We start from the raw sequence: 21,910 nt of genomic DNA, 5'->3' as shown, positions 1-21,910 counted from the left end.
GAGGGGGGATCTTTTTCGACGAGAAGTTGCGATTGAAATAATAAGTGGCTGACTTCCGAGTCAACTACGCGAGTAACGCACCTGCACTTTCGCAATCATCTGATCAAGTGCCCATATAAAGGTCGAAAATGTTCAAGGCAGTTACGGTACTTTGTATTGATCACAGATCTGGCGGAGTTCAATTTGTCAGTGACGACAACAACTGTGTTATGCGTGTGGATACCCCAAAGTCGGTCTCGACCACCTTCCCTAATGCCGTTCACGGATATTTCACCTTCCCTAATACTGTTCAAGTATATTTCACGGAAATGACCGAAAGGGCGCCATTGTTGTAAGTAGGATTATGGGATACAAAATGGATGCGCCCATAAGATAAAAGTTATCGTTTTCATGTGACGAACAGATTATGAAATGCATACGCAAAATTCAACAACTTCAGTCTGAATCTGGTAGACAACAGGATACTAGTATACGCAATACACAGTACTTGAAAAATATTAGCATGCACCGCGTGCACCCAGTTTTAAAAGTTACATGCACACACAAAAATCAACATGAACCGGTGCATGTACTAACACTGCATTTCAAGCCCTGCATTGCCACCCTCAACCCAGTTTTTGTTATCTTCCGATAGTTGCCCATATATTTTAAATATTGTCAAATGAAATTTAAACACATTAGTAGTGTTAAATCCATCATTCAGGGTTCTTATGTGTCCTGGAAATCCAGGAATGTCCTTGAATTTTGTGATTTTAAAATCCAGGCCTGGAATGTCCTGGAAAAGCATTAAATTTCATTGTGTTCTGGAAATTTAGGCCAAACACTTGGTGGGGTGTTTTTTTTTCGCATCTTTACTTTTGTTGTCATCATAACGTGTCTAAATTTGTTATAAAAACATTCATTCATTGAAAATTTTATGTGCTGGATTTTTTTTTTAATGTCCTTGTTTTGTAAGAACCCTGTCATTATCTACTTCAAAATTTAATTGAGAATATGTTTATCTCTATTTTACTGTGACTAAAATATTTCAAAGTTATAACTATTTTTAATACATGCAGAGAATATGAGTGAGTAGACGAGACACTCGAGCTCTGTTGGAGTGGGATGAGGCAGGATTTAGCTCAGTCGGTTGACTGCTCGCTTAGATGCTTGCGTCGCAGCATCGAACCACATCGGTGGATCCGTTCAACTGATTGGGTTTTTCCTTGTTCCAACCAGTGCACCACAACTGGTCAAAGGCCGTGGTATGTGCTTTTCTGTCTGTGAGAAAGTGCATATAAAAGATCCCTTACTGCATTAAGAAAATGTAGCAGGTCAGAATTACCAAAAATGTTTGACATTCAATAGCCGATGATTAATATATCAATGTGCTCTAGTGGTGTCGTTAAACAAAGAATACTTTACCTAGTTGGAGTGGATTATAAACATTCAAGCACCAACATATGTTGACAAGTAAATGAATAAGTACAATTGTAGGAAATACTCTGTCATTATTTTTATTTTGTAGAGTAATAAATGTTAATCATCTGCTAAACATTTTTTTATCATCTGCTACATTTTTCTCCTCTTTATTTTCTTATTTTCGGGCTATCTGGGCTGTCTATCCAGGACAGTGTGTTAGTGGTTAGTGAGAAACAACAGGGACTAGTGGTCTTACACCTACCCATTGAGGTAAAACTCGCTCTGGGATGTGAGGCGGTCCTGGGCTTCGAACCCAGTACCTACCAGCCTTATGTCCAAAGCGGGTATTTGCTACTAATTAGGCGGCTGTATTGTATACACTACATTTATATTTGTCTTGTTAAAAAATGCAATATGTGTTCATTCATTCTTTTCTATTCTGTCATTTCTTCAAACCATTTAGAATTGATGTCAGACATGTCATTCAGCATACCAATGTTTGTAAACACAGATTCATAGTTCTGGGCGAGTAAAACAGCCTATGAGAATCTTATATTTTACAAAGTCAGGGTAAACTGTGTGTTTCGAGGCTCAAAGTTCTTATTGTGGAGTGAAAAATCATCTTTGCTTCTCAGATTTCAAGACCAAAACAAATGCCTGAAATGAGCAGTTCTAGAAATCCGTCTAAAATTTAAATATCAGTGCAGGGCTAGCTCTGTATCAGCGGAACATTTAGCCAAATTATCTACAGGGCTTTTCTAGAATTTATATAAAATCCACTAACATTGGGGGGGGGGGGGTGGGGGGGGGGGGGGGGGGGGGGGGGGGGGGGGGGGGGGGGGGGGGGGGGGGGGGGGGGGTAGGCCAGAATAGTCATATTTACAAAATAGACTTAACTGCAACAATTTACAAAATATTTTTTTATTAACCTTCGGGCATGGCAGAAGTAATTATTTACTAGCCCAACATTGAATATCACAAGCCATGGGAGTGGGGCTACCATAATCTAGAAGCCCTTTTATCTATTAAACTAACAGAAACCCAGTTGTTTTGTAAGAGAATCTCAATGAATACTTTGGCGAGTGCTAGAGCTAGCCCTGCAGTGAGCGCTTCTGCCAGGGGGTAAAACGGGTATGGCGCCATACTCAAATTGTTTTGCTTCTTCTTTGTTTTTTTAATTAACCTTTTAACAAAATTAATTACTCTTATCATTACTGTATGATTTTCATAGCTCTAACCATAAATTTAACCCTTTTTTTTTCTTCTGGGGGAGACCCCGGTTGACTGCGGTTGCATTCAATTCCATAGCGCCATACCCAAAAATGTCTTTCTGGCAGAAACACTGGCAATATGTTGAAGACTTGAGAATAACGTAAATAAAAACATAAAATTTATATTATTGCTTACTTCCTATATTTGAAATGCTGTTGAAAATATGATGGAAATCGAACACTGCTTGTGGCACCGATTATCAGAAAGCGCATACTGTTTACTTTGACCAGCATTGGCTGCCTGCCCACTGTTAATTTCGAGCCTTTTGTTTATGACAAGTTGCATAAAAAAATGTCAAATGGACGATGGTCTTGTTGCAGGTAATAAATGTACAGAGGCACTATCAGTTGGCGATAGTGCATAACACTGTCGGTGATGATTCCTTAGTTCTGATGGGAGGAGGAGGCAGTAAGTGGTTTGCTCACCTTGACCTCCTGAACACAACCGTGACACAAATACTTGGAGCACATACACCGTCTTTTACTTTTGGTCAAGCTGATTAATAGATGTAAATTCAAACCATTTGATATAAGCCTGTCTTTGGTGGATCGTACTGTGGCATGGAGTTGTCCGTACACCTTTTTCGTTTCCGGAGCATACAGGAATTTATCCAGGCGTTATGTGAGTCCGAACGTAGTCCCCTTCCCAAAGAAAAGTGGCACTGAAAATTCCCAATATATATATATATATATAATTAGGCCTGTTCTAATAAATTAATTTTTTCAGTGGTGTACTGCATCAAACAATGGCCTGAAAACATATCCCGAGTATAATTAACCCACACTAATTTTACCAATCCCATCAAATATGGGACCCTGGTGAAATATCCTAGATAAATGCCTGGCATATCAATTCATATAGAATCGGCAAACATTGCACAGAAGAACAATTTGGGATGGTGGTGTGTCCAATATCATAACTAGGTCACCACGACCTACTTTTCATGCACATTAAAGAAAAGGCTTGTCCGGGCATATACAACTTGGAATGGCAGTGTCGTACGTACCATAACTATATCACTGTGACCTACTTTTGACGGGCATACCATGTATCTCTTTTGGCTAAAGCACATAAGTTTTGTTTTTTTTGTGGTGTTGGGGTCATGCTAGAATGGATTTTTTGGTTTATCCATACACGTAAAGGGATGTTAGTGTAGACACTAAAGTTAATATTGAATGATGATGGTGATTAGTGATAAACGTTTTGTGTCAAAGGTTTGTTGTCAGGAGCAAGGATTAAATTTGTGTATAATACTACGTTACTGATTCTGTTGTGTTCATTTGAAGAGAGCAGCCATCTTGTTTATCCCAGAATTCATCAAGCAGGAAACACTTCCATTTACAATGTATCTAGATCTACATTTTGATATGCATTTTGAAATCTATACATACTTTTACAACACATACAGTGGGAGGGAAAAAACATCTTAACTCAAAAAGCAGATTTTCATGTATTGTTTCATCTTTTAAAGAATTCTGATATGTGAATGTTGAAGTAAATAAATAAAAAAAACATTGTTGTGGCTTCTAATTTAAAAATAAAGGATTCTATTTAGCTACAATTAATTTGATTTTCATTTTTAGTACATGTACTACTAATTACACTTGTATACAAGCACTGAATTTACAAAGCCCTTTTTTGTCTTATGTGTAACTACATGTACTTCAAATGCTTAAACACCTATGTTTAAAAAAAGAGAAAAAAAAGCAACGCACCTAAAACAGGCTTCCTTCGTAAATCTCGTTCAATATGTTTAATGATTCTTTGTTGATAAAATATATTTTCTGCTCATTTGGATTCTGGAAATTAAACAAAATGGCTGTTTCATTATGGTTGAGTTTTTTCAATCACGTTGGTGATTTGCTTTGCAGGTTTATAATGTACAGATACAAGGGTACGCTGTGGCTATTGTAAGAAATTACCCCGACCACGATGAACTCGTGCCCATGGGATCAGGCTCCAGTAAGTGGTGGTGGTGACGGCAGTGTCTGCAAAAAGTGCATTACCTTTTCAGTTTTAACGTGGATTTTTGTTGTGCTTATGTGCAATTAAGGACAGGGCTAGCTCTGGCACTCGCCAAATTCGCCAATTGTGAGGGGCGGGACTTAGCCCAGTGGTAAAGCGTTCGCTTGATGCGCGGTCGGTCTGGGATCGATCCCGGTCGGTGGGCCCATTGGGCTATTTTTCGATCAAGCCAGTGCACCATGACTGGTATATCAAAGGCTGTGCTATCCTGTATGTGGGATGATGCATATAAAAGATCCCGTGCAATGTTCTTACTGGGTGAAAAATAGGGGGGGGGGGGGGGGGGGCAACTGCGACCCCCACTCTCCCTACCATTAAAAAAAAGAAGTGAAAGCTAGGTTACTGCATATCGTTGTGTTGGTCGACTTTGTCGAAAGACTTAACCCTTATTTTGCCCCTGTTTATAAGGCACCAAAAAGTTGGTACGATGTACAAGTTGAAAAAAGTGCATTTTGAGAAAGAGAGCTGGATGTTGTAATATATAGTAGGATGTGGGAAAATAAAGAGGGGGGTACAGAAAAATAAATGGGGGCGGCAAAACCCGAAAAACGACTGGCGGGATGGGAAAAAACAGTCGGTTGAGGGTAAGCTGTCCTTCATCTCATCGCACCTCAATCAATTAGGTAATTGGTATCAAAGCATAATAAACTGCCTTTAACGCTGGAACCTTTTACCCATGGACCCGATCAGTTGAGGGTTTTTGGGGGGGGGGGGGGGGGGGTTTGAAGGAGGCGGGCTCAGTTTAAAATATTTTTGTCGTGTCATTGTTGTGTCCTTGTATCTGAATGTTCATTGCTGTCCTTTATAAAATCTTTACCATCTATACCTTTCTATCTATCTCACCTTCCCAACACCTCAGTTATAAGTGACATTACATATATACTCATTGCAGTTAATGTGTTGCAAGACTGTTGTATTGGTTACGTGTGCTAGCTGCAGCTTTTGGCGAGTAGTGCTATATGCAGGGTAGCTCTGTCATTTGCCAAATTCACCAATTGCAAATTTTTAAACACATGTAATGATTAATATTTTGTTAAAAAATAATGGTAGGGTTTCTGCCTTAAATAGATAATTTGGCGAATCTTTCTACACAGCCAGAGCTAACCCTGTAGTATGGATGAGTGCTGTTTATATTTTACAACTAATGTTTTGGGGGTTTTACTGGAAATTAAAGTGTAATAGAAACCACTCATAAACTGTTTAATTGAGAGCTTAAGTCGTTTGCAAATTATGGGATAACCTTACTGTGTTTTTCAATTTGCCAACATACATGTCAGTGTTCGAGATTAAATGTTTTGGGCAGTATCCCAGTTGGATACTAACATTTCAAAATCTGGTATCCCACCTGAGAATGAAGTATTATATGGTATCCTGGTGGGATACTGGGTTCTTGAAGTCTGGTATCCAAAATTAAATTCTGGTATCCCCGGGATATCAGGATACCGTTAATCTCAAACACTGCATGTAGATCAGTAATTTAGTTTTTAACTTCAATTATTTTTCATAAATTATGAAGTAGTTATAAATACTTTATTGACTTAACAAGAAATGTGTAGCTGATTGAATTTAAATTCAGTATTAATAACTTTGCCAAGATGTATATGTGGCTGATTGAATTTAAATTCAGTATAAATAACTTTGCCAAGATGTATACATGTGTGACTGATTGAATTTAAATTCAGTATAAATAACTTTGCCAAGATGTATACATATGTGACTGATTGAATTTAAATTCAGTATAAATAACTTTGCCAAGATGTATGTGTGACTGATTGAATTTATATAAATAACTTTGCTAAGATGTATGTGTGACTGATTGAATTTAGATTCAGTATAAATAACTTTGCCAAGATGTATGTGTGACTGATTGAATTTAGATTCAGTATAAATAACTTTGCCAAGATGTATACATGTGTGACTGATTGAATTTAAATTCAGTATAAATAACTTTGCCAAGATGTATACATATGTGGCTGATTGAATTTAAATTCTGTATAAATAACTTTGCCAAGATGTATGTGTGACTGATTGAATTTAAATTCAGTATAAATAACTTTGCTAAGATGTATACATGGGTGATTGATTGAATTTAAATTCATTATAAATAACTTTGCTAAGATGTATGTGTGACTGATTGAATTAAAATTCAGTATAAATAACATTGCCAAGATGTATACATGTGTGACTGATTGAATTTAAATTCAGTATAAATAACTTTGCCAAGATGTATACATGTGTGACTGATTGAATTTAAATTCAGTATTAATAACTTTGCCAAGATGTGTTTGACGGTTTTGTTGTTGTTACAGAGGGTGACGAGGTGACCATACCATCAGTGTTTGTCGGCTATTCTGACGGAATGCAGTTGGCCACGGAATACAACTACACAAATGAGTACGTTCCAGCTTCCTACCGTCATCTGTTTGTTGAAACCTGTGTAGATATGTAACACTGTTCTTATTATTGGGATGTGTAAACAATGTACAGTCACAGTCAAACCTGTCGTTTTTTCTTTCTTTTTAACACAGAGACAAAGACATTTTTTGCATTTTGGACATTACATTGATGATGATGAGATGAATGGTGAAGCTGCAGTATTTCCATTTCAGTATGGGACTACTTGACAGGTCCGTGCTCCACGCTTGCTGTCAATTGAGCTATCTCGGTATCACCCGAGCCCAGGGTACACAGAACCTGCAGTGCATGCCACTGATTATCATTCCCCATGTGGTGTCATACATTCGGGAGACACACCCATACTCGTACCCATGAAGTGGGTGAAACTCGGTGTATGTGGCCTTACACCTAGCCATTGAGCCTAGCGGGGCACTCACTTTGGGTTGGAGCCGGTACTGGCATCAAAAATCCCTTATTGCCTCGGGTGGGATACAAACCCAGTACCTACCAGCCAGAAGTGCGATGGCATAACCACTACACCACCGAGGCTGGTTAGTCAAACCTGTCGTAAGTGGTCACACAAGGGATCCGATTTAGGTGGCTGCTGGACACATTAGACAGGTGACTGCTTATTACAGGTGCATTTACATTAAAAATCGTTTGGAGGGGGGAAAAGTTGCCCCTTACGGCAGGTGACCGCTGATTACAGGTGCCCGTTAGGACAGGTTTGACTGTATATGATGTTCTGTAAATAAATATACAAATGATAAGTATGTGTGTCTGTGGAAAAGGGTACAGAAACTGAATATTATTTTTTTAAATACATAAAATAAATATCATCAAACATCCCCATCGGAATTGCTTAGCCATTGCAGAGGACAGAATACCAATAAAATAAAAAAAGGCATTAAGAAAGTGAATTTGCCTTGAGTCCCATTTTTATTCATCGTGTCAAAAACTTTCTGAATATACTGAACACCAGCTTTAACATTAAATTTTGTGTTTTAAGAAGGGATTAAACCATATTGAGATTCTGGAGAGAGAAAAGCTGATATATCATTTATCCTTTCACACAGTTGAGCATTTCTAAGTTAAGTAAACCTACTCTTCTAAGTTAAGTAAACCTACTCTTCTAAGTTAAGTAAACCTACTCTTCTAAGTTAAGTAAACCTACTCTAATTGCAAACTAACCATACGCTGGATTTGCTTTTCTTTTTGGTGTTTAGTATACATATACAATTAATAGCAGTGTTTCTGCCAGAAAGAAATTTTTGGGTATGGCGCTATGGAATTGAATGCAACCACAATCAACATGGGGTATGGGGGGCCTCCCCCACACAGAAAATGGGTTACGTTTAAGGGTTAAGAAAATCGTACAGTAATGATAAAGAGTAATTAATTTTGTCAAAAGGTTAACTAAAATCTGCAAAACAATTTGGGTATGGTGCCATACCCGTTTTACCCTCTGGCAGGAACCCTAAATAGGTAGGTAATATATTGAGGGTTCATCATAAGTGTTTTTTAATCGGAATTTTTTTTTTTAAATCAGGATTTATCGAGTCTCTGCCGAGACAAATTCCAATTAACCTGACGAGGTTGATATTTTACATATTAATAAACACAAGTAGCAAATTCTTTTCATCCTATAAACCCTCTACAGGTATCTGAGAATTGCAAATGTACGTACGCCAATTATGGTATACACAAAAACTAATTCAGGTAACCTATTTGACCATGTAAATGATGTCACAGATTCAGTGCACAAATGGGTTACGCAAAACTATAGTCACATGAGCGACGCACGAACGAAACTATCTCTCCAGCAATTTTCTGAGGCCTGTTTCTAGAATGGCATTTTCATTCAATATTTAGTAAATCACTGTACTAAAGTCGCCTCCATCGGTAATATGACGTCATCACGATTAACACAAATTAGTTTGACATCATGCATTTTAACTAAATCTTATGAAAACGTTACTCAGGTTTTTAGGTCTTGTTGGTTTGTAAACAAATGACCCACCCTCAGTTATCTAGAGACCTTGCAAATTTGCATATACCTTTAAATTTGTATATGATTATTACACAGGTTAATACACTAAATTATCACATGGGTTTTAACATGGATAAGTTATGGGATAAATAACCAAATTTAATGATTGTATTGTGATCTTGTAATTTTCTAATTAGAAAACATAAAGCTTGTCATTCATTAAATCACAAATTGAGAATTAGAATTTGATGCATATATTTAAAAAAAGAATAGGACATAACCCAATGGTAAAGCACCTGCCTGATGTGCAGTCAGTCTAGGATCGATCCCAATTGGGCTATGTCTCGTTCCAGCCAGTGCAGTACTGTCCTGACTGGTGTTTATAAAAGATCCCTTGCTACTAATGGAAAACTGTTGCAGGTTTCCTCTATAAGACTATATGTCAGAACTGACAAATGTTTGACATCCAATAGCCGATGATTAATAAATCAATGTGCTCTAGTGGTGTCGTCACACAAAACAACTTTAGTGTTTTGAAAATTGCATCCTGTTTATAGATCTACAGCCATTTTGGACTAATTGAAAAATAAATGTGGCTATTTATTTTTTTAACCAACATCACCATATTGTTAATATTGTTTTTTATGTCCATCTTAAACTCAGGATTATATAGACGATAATAAACGAGTTACCAGTTATTATAAAAAAAATTAGGTCTCGAGTAAAGTAATTTTCATGGATTCACCTAACTACGCCTCCTTATTGTCATGTTGTGTTGTGATATTTCAGGAAGGTACTGGTGAATGTCGACGGCAACATGGACGCTCCTAACTCTGCCCCCTAATTGTCATATTGTGTTGTGATATTTCAGGAAGGTACTGGTGAATGTCGATGGCAACACGGACACTCCTAACTACGCCCCCTACTTGTATCCGTTCATCATCGTTGTTGGAACATGCTTCTGTCTCATGGTCATCTTCATGGTGAGTTTTACAGGCTACTTTTTATGCAGTGTAGTGATGAGATGTCAAGCATTTGACTGATAGGTGTATACTACCAAATCAAATCCCATAGACGACAATAGTGACATGTGTGGCTAAAACTCCTACCTGCAACACCATGGATATAAATACTACCACCCTTAAAGTGAATCAGAAAAAATTAGGGGTCAAGCTGCTCATTTCTGAGATAATGGGTAGCATCTGTGACTACCCTAGTTCTACACAAAATTTGAGTACTGTTTTTTACAGGTACCCCATACATGTTCCAAGCACAAGGCTACTTGACATAGTGGTACTAGATGAAATAAAATTGCATACATTTTTAACCCAGATGAAACTAATTTTTTTTACAACCAACACACATTTATAACCAATCACAGGACTTGTGGTGTTCACTTCTCTATCAAAAGTTGGGTGCACCTCGAACTTTGACCCAGCCGGAAGTTATTTGGTTTAGTACTACTTGATGTGTGGTGGGTCACAAGATCGATCCTCTTCAGTGGACAGACCTGTTTCATATGTGTGTCATTCCAACCAATACACCATGACTAGAATGAAGGTTGTGGTTATTCATTTTTTTTTATCTGTGATTTTTTTTTTTTCCACCGCATAAAATAATGTTCACAAAGACTGGATTTGACCTGCCATGACCTTTGTCTGAATATGATACAGAGTTTTCAGCTTTTTAAAGATGATTTAGCTTCTATTTTTATCACATCTCTGTCATACATGTATATCAAATATTGTGGTACATGCTCTCATGTTTGTGGACAGAAGGAAAAGATTTTTGATTGCCAATTGGAAGCATGGCACGGTTTCTTCTCACATTCTTTAACCCCTGCAATTGCCCATGGCAGTTGGCAATGCCGTGGAGATTGCCGTGGAGTTTTTAGTTCTCCACAGCACTTTTTTGCCTTGAAGTATATTCAGGGTTTTTTTCAGTGGAGTGGCAGGACGTAGCCCAGTAGTAAAGCGCGAGGTTGATCTGGGATCGATCCCCGTCAGTGGGCCCATTGGGCTATTTTCGTTCCAGCCAGTGCACCACAATGGCCGTGGTATGTACTACCCTGTTTGTGGGATGGTGCATATAAAAGATCCCTTGCTGCTAATCGAAAAGAGTAGCTCATAAAGTGGCGACAGCGGGTTTTCCTCTAAATATCTGTATGGTCCTCAACCATATGTCAGACACCATATAACCGTAAATAAAATGTGTTGAGTGTGTCATTAAATAAAACATTTCCTTCCTTCCTTTTTCAATGGTATGTTTTTTTTGCCGTGGACATTTTCTTAATTGCATGGGTTGATTCTCCATGTTTGATAATTACAGTCCTTTTGACTCTGACCTGGGATAGATACAGTAAGGAAAGTGATAACTGGTTGGTTGTTTAGCTTTGTCTTATTATAGATATCAAATGGTATGGTCGGGTGATGAAGGTATTTTTGGTGCTTTTAATACATTCACTTTTCTTTTATACTTGGATAGTAACAATACATAGGTGTGGGAAAATTAATTTGTCTTTACAACTATTTGAATATTTTGCATACATTTATTAACAGCTGTTTTGAAGTATTTAGCTGTTGTATTCCTTTATACTTCTTCGATATCTTTGCTTGTATTAATTTGTGTATTGTTTCTACTTCAGATCGCCAGGTGGTGCAGGGACGTGCGATCGCGCCGCTTGTCGAGGTTATCCAAGAAACATCTGAAGAAAATTCCAGTCAAGAAATTCAAGAAAGGTATTCAAACATCTCACTTTTTCTTTTTGTAATGTTGACTTTAGCTTCATTATTGAATTTTTGCATTTAATTACATACTCGGACATTGAATTTGAGGATTTGTTTGTTGTTTTCAGTAATAATAAAGAGTTATAATATAAATGTTTTTGGATTCCATCTCATTAATAAAGGCTGGTAGTTTAAATATTTTCAAAAAATTCCCAGTTTTCGTCAAATTCTTTATGTAAACAATTCTTGTAATACATATATTTTTCTAATAATAACTTATCTTTAATGTAATGTTTGAATCCAGTTTTATTGCCATCTGATTAATCTTATGCCATCTCATTAATCTTATACCTTACACTGTGGTTTTACATAAATATATATAAATAATATTTTCATATACTTACCATTTGTGACACCCAATAGCCGATGTGTATTTTTGTGCTGGGGTGTCGTTAAACATTCATTCATTCATTCATTAATCTTATGCTTCTGAACCAGATGCAACCTGCATACATATGCAAAACATTAATTTCATAATACGATGGATAAAGATTTAAAATTCTTTTTCGAATTTCAAATGAGATTTTATACATTTTGCACAGTACCCATTCACGTCTGATTATTTGTTGGGTATATACTATTGAACCTTCGCGAGGCATATACCAAATATATATCATGATAAAAAAATTGTGTACATCTTAAATTTGTGTAAGACGTGATCTTTGAGACTATGTGGTTTAGATGTTCCATACATCACCATAGTAACACATGTCTACAATTAGATGTGTCATTCATCGAAAACAATAAATGAATAAATGAATTTTAACGACACCCCAGCACTAAAAATACAGCGGCTATTGAATGTTAAACTGGAACGCAATAACAGGGATTTGAGAGCTACGTGGAAATGCGCTTTTACCATTTCGTCTAAAAAAAACTACAACATGATGTTCAATACTGTTGACCACACAAGGTTCATTTGCATGTTTTCACGGTTTCAAGTTTACGATGTGTGCCTTATATTATAAGTTATAACCAGTTTAGATTTGTTAGCATTGAATGCAATTTTTGGCAGTTCCAAGGGTTGCAAACAACAATTTTCCTTCAGGGACCCTTGAGCGGCCCCTGGATCCGTGCCGCAGTAAGCTTTTTTGTTCCAGCTCCTCTCACATCCCTGCAATAAATGCAGTTGCCTTACTTGATACCTGAGAGAACATCCCTAGAGAACATTGAGTAGTATATGTGTTAGACATTGAGGTTTATTCTGTGAGTTTATATGAATTGGACTTACATTTGTCACATAAAATAAGATAAAACTTCATTGCATATAAACATTCCACATTTGGAACTGGATGCAAAACATGTAATATTTGTACAAGCATGGCACAGACAGACAGGATACTAAGCTAATTATTGGTTAATACATTTTCCAGGTGGTACGCAGACTTTTTTGGCGATGGAATAAAATGCTATTGGCTGTGCATTTACATCATATATTTTAATAAAAAAAAATATTTGTAATCTCAGGTGGTACGCAGGTACGCAGCTGTGTACTACCTGAGATTACAGATATATTTGTTTAATTTAAATATATGATGTAAATGCACAGCCACTAGCATTTTATTCCATAGCCAAAATAGTGAAAACTAAGCCCCTGATCATAACATATGATATATTGCAAGCTAGCAAAAACCATCCCAACTCTTAAAACCATACCATTTTAAATTGGAATGATTTAAATGTGAAACCATGCGATCTTGACCATTGACGTGGCAACTCGTTTGTTTATGCAGCACTTTTTTAATGAATAATAAAGTAATATTTGAAATTTAGCTCATCAGTTGAGTGCTCGCTTGAGGTGCTTGCGTCACAGGATCAAACCACCTCAGTGGATCTATTCAACTGATTGTTTTTTCTCGTTCCAACCAGTGCACCACAACTGGTCAAAGGCCGTGGTATGTGCTTTCCAGTCTGTGGGAAAGTGCATATAAAAGATCCCTTGCTGCATTAGGAAAAAATGTAGCATGTTTTCTCTGATGACTACGTGTCAGAATTACCAGATGTTTGACATCCAATAGCTGATGATTAATTAATCAGTGTGCTCTAGTGGTGTCGTTAAACAAAAAACAAACTTTAAATGTTTTTAATGCCTACTGTAATGCTTTCAGGAGATTACTACGACGTGTGTGCAATCTGTCTGGACGAGTACGAGGAAGGCGATAAAATGAGAGTTCTGCCGTGCGACCATGGTGAGTGCTCAGTATGACAGGCATTGGAATAAGTGTTAAAAAAACGAAAGGTCATTTGAATCAGGTCAGGTCAGATCATAGGGCTTAACATGCACATTCAGAGCAAGCTGTTGTTGTGCGGACACCTGTCATGTGTGCAGGTATTGACTTAGCCAGCTCCTTTGTCCAGGACACGATCTTTAGAGTTACGGGACATTACCATAAGTAAAGAAACCTGAGAACGGTACTTCGTTTTCCACAAAAGGCACAGGATCTAGTTCAGTCTGTAGAGAGTTTGCCTATGGTAAGATTTTTGGGTTGAAGAATCAAACCACCTCGGTGGGTCCATTCAAATGATTTTTTTTTTTTTTTTTTTTGCTTGTTCCAACCAGTGCACCACAACTGGTCAAAGGCGAGTGGTATGTGCTTTCCTGTCTGGGGGAAAATGCAAATAAAAGATCCCTTGCTGCTAATGGGAAAAATATAGCGGGTTTTCTCAAAGTGATAATTACCATATTTCGAAAGTCCAGAAAGGGAAGGATCTAGCAGTCTTGTCGAGTGCTTGTCTGAGGTGTTTGGGTCGAAGGATCAAATTGCCCTCTGTGGACCCATTCCACTATTGTGTTTTTTGCCCCCCGTCCCAACCAGTGTATTACAACTGGTATATCAAAGGTTATGGTATGTGCTGTCCTGTATGGGAAAGTGCAAATGAATGTTCCCTTGTTGCTGATGGAAAAATATGGTGGGTTTCTCTCTGAAGACTACATGAAAGCACTTTTTTTTTACCATCAATGAAAAGTAGGCGGCGGCAAAAGCTGTTTCAGGCGGCGATTTGCCGCCGGAGACCGGGTACTTTTGAGGGCTCTGCCGTTGTGAGGTATAGATAAGGCAATTCCAACCCTCTGAACAAAATGTTTTTGTAAGGTCGTCGGTAAACCTTGGTCCTCACAAAAAAAACATTTTGTCCCTCGGGTTGGAATGGCTTTATACTATTTTTGTGTGCAGTTTAAAAAACAATCAGCTCAAAAATGAATAACTTATATTTTGATAAAAGGTGGGATGGACTATAAATGTTTCTATAATTGGCCAGCGTACCACGTGAAGTGTATTGACCCATGGTTGACGAAGAACAAGAAGACGTGTCCTGTGTGCAAGCGTCGAGTGATTCCAGGCAAGGACCATAGCTCCGACAGCGACGACTCGGATGAGGACGGTGGAAGCTACCCCACGGAAGTGACACCCCTCCTGGGGGGAGGAGGACAGCCCTCCTCCAGCCGGGCATCAACGTTCAATACAGACTCATCAGCCTTCGCTTCATCGGGTACGCAGTTATCATACTCTTCTGCACTCTGTCTGTCTGTCTCTCTCTCTCTCTATCTCTATCTCTCTCTCTCTGTCTGTCTGTCTCTCTCTCTCTTTCTCTTTACCGGCGTTGTGGTTAGGTCATCGGTCTACAGGCTGGTAGGTACTGGGTTCAGATCCCAGTTGAGGCATGGGATTTTTAATCCAGATACCGACTCCAAACCCTGAGTGAGTGCTCCGCAAGGCTCATTGGGTAGGTGTAAACCACTTGCACCAACCAGTGATCCATAACTGGTTCAACAAAGGCCATGGTTTGTGCTATCCTGCCTGTGGGAAGTGCAAATAAAAGATCCCTTGCTGCCTGTCGTAAAAGAGTAGTCTTATGTGGCGACAGCGGGTTTTCTCTTAAAAACAGTGTCAGAATGACCATATATTTGACGTCCAATAGCCGATGATAAGATAAAAAAAATCAATGTGCTCTAGTGGCGTCGTTAAATAAAACAAACTTTACTTTTTTTACTCTGTCTGTATGTCAGTCTCTCTCTTTCTGTCTCACTCTCTGTCTCTCCTCTCTCTGTCTCTCTCTGTATCTTTGTCTCTCTGTCTGTCTGTCTGTCTGTCTGTCTCTGTCTCTCTCTGACACTATCCTGCTCTCTCACTATCGTGATAGTAACAGGGTTTTTTTTCTCTCATCTGTATGATGTATGTCAAAGGCCATAATATGTGCTATTTTGTCTGGGATAGTGCATATAAATGACCCCTTGCTACTAATGGAACATGTAGGGGTGTCCTCTCTAAGACTATGTCAAAATTACCAATAGCCGATGATTAATAAATCAATGTGCTCTAGTTGTGTCATTAAACAAAACAAACTATCAGATGTGTGGGGGTTTTTTTTTATCAGATGTGTAATAAAATATTTTCTCTATCAGATGTGTAATAAAACATTTTTTTCTATCAGATATGTAATAAAATATTATCCATCAGATGTGTAATAAATATACAGAACTTATTTTGCACAAGAATTTTCTCTATCAGATATACCAGATGTGTAATAAAAGATTTTCTCTATCAGATATACCAGATGTGTAATAAAAGATTTTCTCTATCAGATATACATACCAGATGTGTAATAAAAGATTTTCTCTATCAGCTATATCAAATGTGCAATAAAAGATTTTCTCTATCAGATATACCAGATGTGCAATAAAAGATTTTCTCTGTCGGATATACCAGAAGTGCAATAAAAGATTTTCTCTGTCAGATATACCAGATTTGCAATAAAAGATTTTCTCTATCAGATATACCAGAAGTGCAATAAAAGATTTTCTCTGTCAGATATACCAGATTTGCAATAAAAGATTTTCTCTATCAGATATACCAAATTTGCAATAAAAGATTTTCTCTATCAGATATACCAGATGTGCAATAAAAGATGTTCGTGTTCTAAACAGTGTTGATTGTGTATGTTACAGGGTTGCCAGTGGCGGGTGTGGGTGAGGTGGCAGTGGTACAGCCAGGGAGGGCCCAGTCCCCCGATGCCAGCTCGGTGGATTCTGCCGAAGGGGCTGTAGGTGGCGCTGTCAGCCAGCAGACTGAAATTGTCATTGAGGAAGCGGTGATAACAGATGAAGGCGGAGATTCCAAAGTAAACCTCGGCTTCTCGGACGACGGCGCAGTCGGCACCAGTCAGACGAAAGAGATGAATCAGGTCGTTTGATTCCGATCGAATCGACTTGTTGTTTTAGGATTGACTCTAATTGGTTCCGATTGAATCAGTTTTGATTCGTGTTGAATCAAAATATTTGGATTTGGATTTTAGTGACGTGTTTGATTTGGGTTGTATCAAGTTGTCAGTATGGATTATCGACTTGTTCAGTTCCACTTGAATCAGGTTGCATGGATTGAATCTAGTTATGCCTATGTTTCTAGACTCCGATAGTCGGCATCGTTTCCCGCCATTCACAAAAGGCTATGGGTTTTTTTTATTCCCAATTTTGGACTAAAAAATTCTCAATCCGAATGTAAATAATTCCTTTTTTATTACTATGTGAAGATATATTTTTTAAAACGATACAGAACACTTGACTAATGTTCCTTCCCTCACCCATAACATTTCATAACGCAAAATCGATATATTACTTTGAATATATTACAAGTATATATATAGTATTACTCTTGAAAATTGCTATTTTTTTGTAAAATGATGCTAAATTATTCCCAAAGTTAAAGCCATGGGTGTCGAGTCAACCCTGAATGTGGTTTGATTATAATTGAATCGAGTGGTTTGATTCTTATTGAATCAAGTGGTTTGATTCTTATTGAATCCAGTGGTTAGATTGAATCAAGTGGTTTGATTCCAAATGAATGAAATTATACAAGAAAGTGCCATGTTCTTTTGTCTGTTGTTTTCTGTGCCTTCAGAACTGATTTCTAGTTAAATATTTTAAAAAAAAAATTGTAATAAGTATCAGTCCTCAAATAACTCGGTTCCTTTTGTTTTCTCACCATGTTTTGGCCAGTCTTGATGGAGCATCATGTATGATGCATGAATCGGACAAGTTTTAGTTATTATCCACCATCTATTTTCAAGATTACGTAGTGTTATTCTAAAAAAGCTGTTTTGTGTGTGTGGATGTGGGTGTGCATAATTTTATGAAAATGACAATTATGATTTTATGAAAATAAAGTTCTGTGAACATTTAAGAGTGAGTGAATGTGTGAGAGGGAGGAGAGATAGAGAGAGAGGGATGGAGGGAGAAAGCGAGCAAAAGAGAGAAAATTGTCATGTAAATTACACTGTTTTGTGTGAGAAAGAAATGGTATTTGTATTCCACATTAATGCCGTTATGCTGTGAAACCTGTATTGTATGCATTTGTTACATGCTGTTAAACCGAGAGGCTGTGATTGGAAATGTATTGGGACTTTTTGTACAAAAAAAATATTAATAGATTGAGAAATGTTTCTTAGTTGTATCAAGAAATAGATTCAGTATGCAAAATACAATTAAATTTAAAAAAAAAAAAAATGTTTGTGTTATAGCTGCAATTGTCATGAATTGTGCTAAGAAATGGCAGCCCTATACCAACCTACATTTGTATTTCTTTTTTAATCACGTAATTAATAATAATTAATATATGTAATTAATTGATGTCATTCTTATTTATTAGTATTAATGTGAATTATGAAGCAGACTAGTCGTTTAGAAACACCTAAAATGTTATGTCGGTGTTAATCATCTTTGTTGTTAGCAAAGTCATGTATGAAAATTAAACTTAGGAAGTTTGTGTACGGTTTCGCATTCATGAGTGAAAATGTTCCCTGTCACCCACAAATACTGAGTGCAAACCATTTTCAGATGTCCCAACAATTTGAACACATTTGTCTATTGGTAGTAGATCTTGCATACACTGTCATGATAGGATATTCCTCAAAAAAGGAATATATTTGAAACAAATTTCAGATAAGTTGCACAACAGGTGTTTGCTGTGATTTTTTAAAAACCAATTTTTGGGGGGATGGGTTGGGAGGTTGTAGAAGGGGGTGAGTGGTTCAGTACCCCTCAACATTTTTAACTTACGGTTGCCACTTGTCTTGATAAGAGAGAGAGAGGGTATGCAGTCTTAAGTCTTAATGAATAAAGGCAGCATAACTGCTACATCTTAATTCATCAGGAAAAATGCTTTTCATTGTTGTCCTTCACACGAAACAAAAACATTTCAACATACGGTAGTTTCATTTTGATACCTTATTACAATTTGATACATCTAGCAGGCATGTGATTCTTCCGCTTTTTAGCGGAATTCCACTTTAAAAAAAAAAAAAAATTATCGTAAAATAAATCCGTGAAAAGGTTTTCATTATAAAAAAAACCTCCATTTCCCTTTATTTTCAGGGTTTTTTAATTATTGCACTTCCACTAAACAATTTTCTTAATGGCTGTTCGCTTACCTGTACCACGATATAAGACTGATGATCAGTCAAAGAAATCGCTGTGCTTTTGTATGATGGAACATTTTCAGCTTTTTTTTAAGAATACCAAATCACATGCCTGATCTAGAACAAGTAAAAATTACCAAATAGTTTTGACATCCACTAACCAATAATTAATAAGTCAATGTGCTCTAGTGGTGTCATTAAACAAAGCAAACTTTAACTTTTGATACATGTGAAAGTACTGTAGCACATTATAAACTTTGTCACACGAGACTGGAGTGATGCCATGTACTGGTTAAGAAGTAAAGTTCGCCTTTTTGTCTCTTGTCCGGAACACACTGTTTATTGTAAATAATTGAAAAGGTTTAAATATTGTAGAGATCAAAAGCTATTAAATATACAGCACGGGCCCCGGGAATAAGTACTACATTACACAAGTTTGAATTTTTGCTTTAGTTTTTAAATTATCTGCAATCAACACTGTTTCAAACAGGACAGCAGGGAGACTTTTATAAAATGGTGGGTATTTGTTTAAAGCATTTATAGTTAATTGTTTTCTTTATACAATTTCGTTAAAAAAAAAAATGATTTTGAAGAATTCGACTTATTATTAGTGAGATCTGTATCTTGTCATTGCTGATTAGTGTCAAATTGTACAGAGGAATTTGTTTTATGTTCTGTATTTAAATTGTGTTTCGATGTCCATGTATTTCATTTACAACTCTTGATAGCTTTTACGTTTGGTATGGTTGTTCATCAAGTCATTATTATGTACACATCCAGCACCATGAAAGTGACCAGAAGTGATGGTCAAGATAATTTAGAAAGTTAATGGACAATTTTATGGAAGTTTCTCTTAATTATTTTTAACGCTTAAATCAATTCAGTGGATTGCTTTACTATTTGGTATAGGTGTTCACCATCATTATAGTGCAATATGACTCCAAGGAAAGGTCATGGTCATTTAGAAATTAGTTGTTATTGTAAGCTAAAAACATATAGCTACATGTATAGTTCATAATGCACTTCAATGTTATTAACATTGCAGACCCAAATTTTAACCCACGGAAATGAACACTAACTTGGTTAGTCTAAAAACCTGGACCCATATTCACAAAACATCGTAAGCCTAGTTTTACACGTAAACGTAAATCTACGACTGAAGAGCTATTCACGAAACAACGAAAATGTAAGTTACGTGTAAAGTTGGACGTAAATATAAGAGTGCCTCCAGTTACAACTAACGATGCACGTAAGTCGTGTACATATAATAAATCAAGCATGATTGCCGTTATTTACTATTATTTACGAAAACTGGCAGCAGTTCCAATAATTGAAGCAGTTTGCGATGGCGAACGCCCACAGATTTGACATATTTTTGTTGGTGATCGAACGGATGTTTTCGACTCGGCCAATTTCTCCTGAGTTATCTTTTCCTTTTTAAGAAATATCCTCAAGTTTGTACCAAAACGCGGATCCTCGCCAATACCAAAATGCCATGGTTCGCTGTTCGCGATGTTATTGTTAGCAGAAGACAAACGAAATTGCATTTTATGCATTTGTTATTTACTCGGTAGCCATTGTTTCTAATGTTTGTTTTTAAAATTTCTCCGGTGAGTGTTAAATTGTGGATTTACGTCCATCTGAGTTACGTTTACATTTACAACCGTCTTTGAGAATACGGTGCTTCTTGCACGTAAACGTAAATCTACGGCAGACGTAAGTGCTAGTCGTAGACGTAAATTTACACCTTTTTTGTGAATATGGGTCCTGTACCATAATGTTTAAAAAGGGCACCAACAGTATTCGAAGATACGCTAACAGTAACATGTATTATCTATGGTAATCATCCACAGAAATATCAATTATCAAGCTGACCCAGTTAATACATGTTCCGTTCGAAATAATTTTAAAAAACCCAACCACACAATGCAATACATGTATTGTATTCATCTGCTAAACACTGAATTTATCAGGACACTTTGTATTTCTTTTGGAGGGTGTACTCCCCAGCACCCTCCCCTTGGATCCGCGCCTACATCATATATTATCAGGGTTTTACTTGTGTTTATCAAGAACGTCGTTCAGTTTATTCTACTTAGTGAGTTACAAAAAACTTTCATTTTCCGATGGTGTACAGTTTTATATATTCTGCTTTTCATTCGTTCATTACGTCTTTGCATGTTTTATGAAAATATTTTATTTATCGTATGCACATTTATATAACAATGCACAATTTCATGCAAATGATATTTGAAAAAAACTAAATATATATATATGTATATGTATGTGTGTGTGTGTGTGTGTGTATATATATATATATATATATATATATATATATATATATATATATATATATACACACACATGTATATATAAAGAGAGTAGGTGTGTTTGTCTCTGTACGGCCATCTGTTATTTAACGTGATTCCATGCACGTTTTATTGTGCACATTTTCCATATCTACATTTTTGCAAGCAGATTACTACAGTGTAATGTCACCGTGCTGAAAAACATGCACTAAGAAAAATCGCTGATTGATCAACTTTATTTGCGGTTAATGCCCATCTGCAGAATAATGCATATGGAAAAGGTATTATGTAAATGCATTGCATCAATAAACTCATGTTAA

General features: G+C 36.8%; 1 protein-coding gene across 2 annotated transcripts in view; it reads left to right on the top strand.

Annotated features, from left to right (window-relative positions):
• LOC121373476 (E3 ubiquitin-protein ligase RNF13-like) overlaps nucleotides 1–19,198 on the top strand; it is a 36,554-nt gene extending 17,356 nt beyond the window's left edge. Inside the window, exons 5-11 of one of the 2 annotated variants that reach the window (XM_041500145.1) lie at nucleotides 4,545–4,635; nucleotides 7,008–7,092; nucleotides 9,957–10,068; nucleotides 11,730–11,823; nucleotides 13,980–14,060; nucleotides 15,130–15,360; nucleotides 16,817–19,198. In XM_041500145.1, the coding sequence (XP_041356079.1) occupies nucleotides 4,545–4,635; nucleotides 7,008–7,092; nucleotides 9,957–10,068; nucleotides 11,730–11,823; nucleotides 13,980–14,060; nucleotides 15,130–15,360; nucleotides 16,817–17,061 (939 nt within the window). In that variant the 3' untranslated portion in view covers nucleotides 17,062–19,198. Of the gene's footprint in view, nucleotides 1–2,993; nucleotides 3,082–4,544; nucleotides 4,636–7,007; nucleotides 7,093–9,956; nucleotides 10,069–11,729; nucleotides 11,824–13,979; nucleotides 14,061–15,129; nucleotides 15,361–16,816 lie in introns of both variants that reach the window. The other variant, XM_041500152.1, reaches the window with a different exon arrangement.
• Nucleotides 19,199–21,910: the final 2,712 nt, after the last annotated feature.

Source organism: Gigantopelta aegis, chromosome 1 (assembly GCF_016097555.1).
Source record: "Gigantopelta aegis isolate Gae_Host chromosome 1, Gae_host_genome, whole genome shotgun sequence".
In the NCBI taxonomy this organism is placed as follows: domain Eukaryota; kingdom Metazoa; phylum Mollusca; class Gastropoda; order Neomphalida; family Peltospiridae; genus Gigantopelta; species Gigantopelta aegis.
Note: the sequence above shows the minus strand (reverse complement) of the source record. Positions and strands in the feature narration are given on the sequence as shown.